The 5,000-nt window shown below is 35.9% G+C and overlaps 1 protein-coding gene across 2 annotated transcripts in view; it reads left to right on the top strand.

Moving 5' to 3' along the window:
• Window positions 1-3,822, top strand: part of LOC113820872 (uncharacterized) — a 54,981-nt gene extending 51,159 nt beyond the window's left edge. For both annotated transcript variants that reach the window (XM_070131262.1, XM_070131261.1), the window contains 2 exons: window positions 1,939-2,028; window positions 3,695-3,822. In XM_070131262.1, coding sequence (XP_069987363.1) covers window positions 1,939-2,028; window positions 3,695-3,745 — 141 coding nt within the window. In that variant the 3' untranslated portion in view covers window positions 3,746-3,822. The remainder of the gene's footprint in view (window positions 1-1,938; window positions 2,029-3,694) is intronic.
• The last annotated feature ends 1,178 nt before the right edge of the window (window positions 3,823-5,000 follow it).

Raw genomic sequence — 5,000 nt, 5'->3', positions numbered from 1 at the left:
TGATGATGATCATATGTTGTTCGAAAGCGGCTAATTCACCATTTCCTTGTTTCGTTGCGAAAATAAAGTAAACAGAAGCATGTGAGACCAAAATTAGAGTTCAGTGGGAGTAGGATTGCCAACCTTCTGAAGCGAAAATACGAGACTGGGGCCGGGTGTTACTTAAAACTTAAAACTTAAAAGACTTAAACCCACCCTTGACCAAACCCCCATAGAAAACCTATAATCGACAGAGTATCTCAAGATGAAAATATTTGGTTTTAAAAAGTTATTCAAACCCATTGTCTATAGGCCTGTCCATTTCAACAAAATAAACAAACATGAATTTTATCGGTATTGTATTTTAAGCAATAAAAATGATGTTAGATATTACATATTTGTCCAAAGAATAGTTTAGCTGTGCAACCAATTAAAATCCAAAGTAGTGTAGTAAGTTTTTCAGGCTTTTAGAATAAAAAGAAAATAAACAAACCTTCATAAATATTTGAAGTATAAAACTATATAAATCAATGAAACACTACTATGCTGTACTAAATTGGGCCTTGTTTTGGTACAGGGAACGCAAAGGTTGCAAAAACGCAGATTAGCAACAAATGCAGAATTAAGATAGATTTATAAACCAGGTAGCACTCTCAAGTCACAGTCAAGTTCATTTTTTAAGCTGGAGGAGTTAAACCTTCGAAATTGCCGACATGTACTTATATTTACAGACAAAACCTTAAAAATCGCATCTTGGCAAAACATGGTGCTTTATTAACCCTACACTCTCCATCATTCCCGACCCTGCATATACTATACTAATTAATTTAGTTTAAATGTAACCTTTTCAAAGTAAATATCTTTTCATAGCTGCAGTTTGAATAAATCTGATATATTCCATTTCATTTTGTAACTGATAAAACTTTAAAAATAGTCTGTACGCCGAGGGGAGTTAGAATGCTCGAAGGAAGATCCCAACAATTTACTACAGACATATTCTAGACATCCAGGTGTTTTTTTTTTAACTAACAGTTGTTTTCATAAGCAATTAAGAACATCTACCGGCTGATAATGTGTTGATATTGACAATAACGCCATCCAAGGGACTATTTAATTTCTCGTTTTATCCCTTACACCAGTGTTTCCCAAACTTGACGGTTGCGACCCTAAAGACAGTCATAGCTTGGGCTAAGTGTGAACATGTAGTAATATATCCATTTTCACTGTAGTTATACTTGCAGATGTATATTAGCTTGCGTTATTTTATACTTTATAGGTATATATTACAAACACATTGAATTTTAAAAAATGTGTTAATAAAAAACATTAACTTTTACCGACGTATCCAGCTATGGATTCTTTTATTCTTCTTTTAAGACTCTGGCGACCCTCAGAAAAAACCCTGGTGATCCTCATTTGTGTCGCGACCTGGGGGATGGGGACCACTGCCTTGTACAATGATTTTGGATTTCTCTGCTAATGCATATTGTATTTTACTGCCTGATGTGCTGGTTGTCTGGTCTCATTTGCTTCTGCTTTGTTTTCATTTGCTGCAAGAAAGATGCACTAGATCCTCAATCAAGCCCTAGTTTCTTAAAATTATCCAAATACGTTTCCAATTCGTTTTTTATGGGTCTGATTATGAGCTGTAGAGTAAACGCATTTCAGTTCTTATCTAAGGAAAGGGAAGGGGAGAGGCTTCTGTTCATATAAAAAATATGAAATAAGTATAATTTCGTATTTCTTCATTTAGTAATGTCATGATTGCAGTACTATATTTGCGGGTTTGTTATCGTGTCTCGCAGTAAGTCCTTTATTTGCAATTCCATTTGTGTAAACCGTTATCGTTCGCTAATATTGCTTTTCTATCTGAAAACCAGTGTCCCTCAATTTGATTTTCTTTGTAGTCCTATGTAATATCAGATTTTCCACTATACTGATCAATCCCGTTTTTTTCAGGACGCTATGCATGATAATGACGTCATGGTTGAGGCCAGTGACGTCATGTCCGACCCAACGACGATGGCGCCCGCGGAAGAGGTGGAACGGGTGAGTAATATGTAAAATATGGCATGAAGGAAACTGTACTGAAGAGAAATAGAAATGGATGATAATGAAAAGGGGAAGATGAAATAGCCAGATAAAAAAGGAATGATCAGACACGAAAAGCATGGAACGACGGGAGAGATTAAGATTCATAGAGCAAATTAATCAATAATTCGACTTTGATGAAGCAATTCAATTTGAGCTACGGTGTTAAATAATAACAAAGAATCCTCGTGTTCTGTGAATGGGCTCCTTGTCTGTTCCACGAAATCTAGCGTAAAAGTTTTAAGCCGCAGAGAGGTAGAATCTCCCTTAGAAATTCATGCTTTTGTAACGAAAACTGAATTATCACTTTTATATCATTAGATCATTATCTAATAACTAATATCAATTCAACCCAAATTTCCATTGAAGCTACTTTGAAAAAACGTGATTTTCATCATTAAGAATTAATTGAAACGCAACCACATGAAGAAAGGATTACTAAAACGTGACATTTCGTGTCAAAAGTTCCTCATCAGATGACAGTAGAAATGTACCATGTTTCATAGGTAGGATTCCTTTCTTATGGTGCAATGATCCAGTTCATCTCTGTTGATATGTCACTGTGTTTGTATTTTTGTTTACATTTGACTTCATGGCTGTAAGTAGAACGGGTATGGAAGCTACTAATGTAGGTCCAACAGCAGGAAATGTCGCTTCGAGCCTCAGCCAGTTCCCTTCTCAGTTAGTTTCCTCCTTAGTCAGTTTCCTCCCGCTATCTCTCTCATGGTCAACGCGACATCCCCTCAGCTTTGAGTTCTGCAGCTGCTCCTCCTGCCATTCACACCCTTTTCCAAATACTGCTATTGCAGGATTAGGGTTAGGGACATGTAATAGTCGGCATTTCATAACTAGGCATCCGTTTTATACTCCGTGATATTGCATAATGATAAGCTAGTAAAGTAACTCTTTAGTCGCCATACCTCACTCACCTACAGTCAGGAAAACGGTGACGTCAACTCAGCTTGGATCACTGCGGTGTCACTTTCTGTGCTCTGAGATATTGCATAATATTCGGCATTGCCATCGGTTTATTTCCAAGTCTGATATATCGTTGTTATAAATATTACAAAGGAAACTAGCGGATAATTTCGCATGTATGGAACAGATTTGGACTGCATGAGCGCGGACATGAGTTATTTATTTAATTTCGGCAATTGCTATAAGATTTTAGAGAACCCTCTTACAGGTAACTACACCATGTCAATAGGAGGTTCAACAAGGATTATTTGCTGTCCACTTAAAAGAAGTGTCGAGAGTAGAACTCCCTTGTGCTATTATCCTGGTGACCTTTGAAGTTATAGATAAGGGTCCGATAAAGATGAGAAAATCATTTCACGTGTACAGTAATTCATTGAGGTTAATACTAATAGTGGTAGTAATACCTATTAATAATGATTATTATCAATAGTACGGCAATACAAGTGGGAACAAGTGATAACAAGATAATAATTTTGGATCATAATGTTAATGATAATTATTTTGATATTGTCATGGATGTTATTTTGGTAATAAAACTAACTATAACGATAACAACAAAAATATATTACCAATAAAGCTAGATTATATGATAGCAAACTTTTTGGACCTAACAGCTTGTTTATTCATTATTTTCTCTATTTTACAGGATGCGGCGACGGAGAGTTTTCTGGCAACCGAGGAGAATGAAGCTTTTTAATTCCGAAAAAATACTCTTGCAGGACAAGACGGAAAGGGAAGGTGTTGGGAAAGGGGGGTAGGCGTATAACTTCCATGCACTACCTAGGCCTATCTTGTCTCTAAAGGCCCATCAGTCACAATGTGGGTGGATACTTTCTTCAGGGTGACTTGTGTTTAAGTGATATCATAACATGCAAGTTGTAAAATATCATGAAATTTCACTTGGTAGGTAGTACAAAATGAGGTGGTATTGTCTGTGTGGTTAAGGGATCGTGAGTATAAATGTGTTGACTTTTCTCAACCTCTTTTAACATACACGATTCCCTCCAAACTTCACATGGTGAATACCTAATACCTTGCTAATGATTTATGATTTTTTATTCTTGCTACATAGGTTGTTTTTTCACAGTATATGGATATTTCCAAGGGTCTTTTTTATATCTAAACTCGGAGAACACAGTACTTCATGCAAAACGCGTTTAGTATGAAAATTCTGTTGACTGGTAGGAAAAAAACAACGGGACAAAAGGAAACAGTTGAGAGAGAGAGAGAGAGAGAGAGAGAGAGAGAGAGAGAGAGAGAGAGAGAGAGAGAGAGAGAGAGAGAGAGAGAGAAGGAAGGACAGAGAGAGAGGGAGAGGGAGAAGGGTGAGAGATAAAGAGAAGGATAGGGAGACAACATTCTTGCATGACAGCGTTCATTCCAGACTGAAATCGGCTTTTGGGTAACAACTTCCCAATTCATTTCTTGTTTGTACCATTGTGCTGTTTAAACTACATATTTCCATTTTTTATAACACCTTCCTAAGTTATGCCCCTTTATACAGTATTTTAAGTATGTTATTACCTAAGATTTTCTAATAAAAAAGAAAGAAAATAATTTCAACAATGTTTAATTTCTGCTCACCTAAGAATAAAAGAATCACTTTTTATCATTATGAAAACATAGACAAACTCACGCAGTGCTCTATGTTTATGTATAAATCGGTTTCTGAATCTGAAAAAATTAAAAATGCATTCACGGTCTTAACATTCTCTTTCTATCATGTGAAACAAAAGCTTTTCCTCTTGAAATGGACGACGAAGACTAACTAAAAGAAACAGATATAATAATAACAGCAACCGCGCCTGATTAGTAAAGTAAAGTGATAGTTCACTATCTTACAAGCTAGCTTTAACGTACCTTTAAGCGTGGAAAGAAAACACACCAAATCTGAACATCTAACTTGGATTAGCAACATTTTCATTATTGAGGAAAAAAAAAGAAAAATCAAA

This window comes from Penaeus vannamei, chromosome 16, assembly GCF_042767895.1.
Source record: "Penaeus vannamei isolate JL-2024 chromosome 16, ASM4276789v1, whole genome shotgun sequence".
Lineage (NCBI taxonomy): Eukaryota > Metazoa > Arthropoda > Malacostraca > Decapoda > Penaeidae > Penaeus > Penaeus vannamei.
The sequence above is the reverse complement of the archived record's forward strand: the minus strand, read 5'-3'. Positions and strand labels throughout refer to the sequence as shown.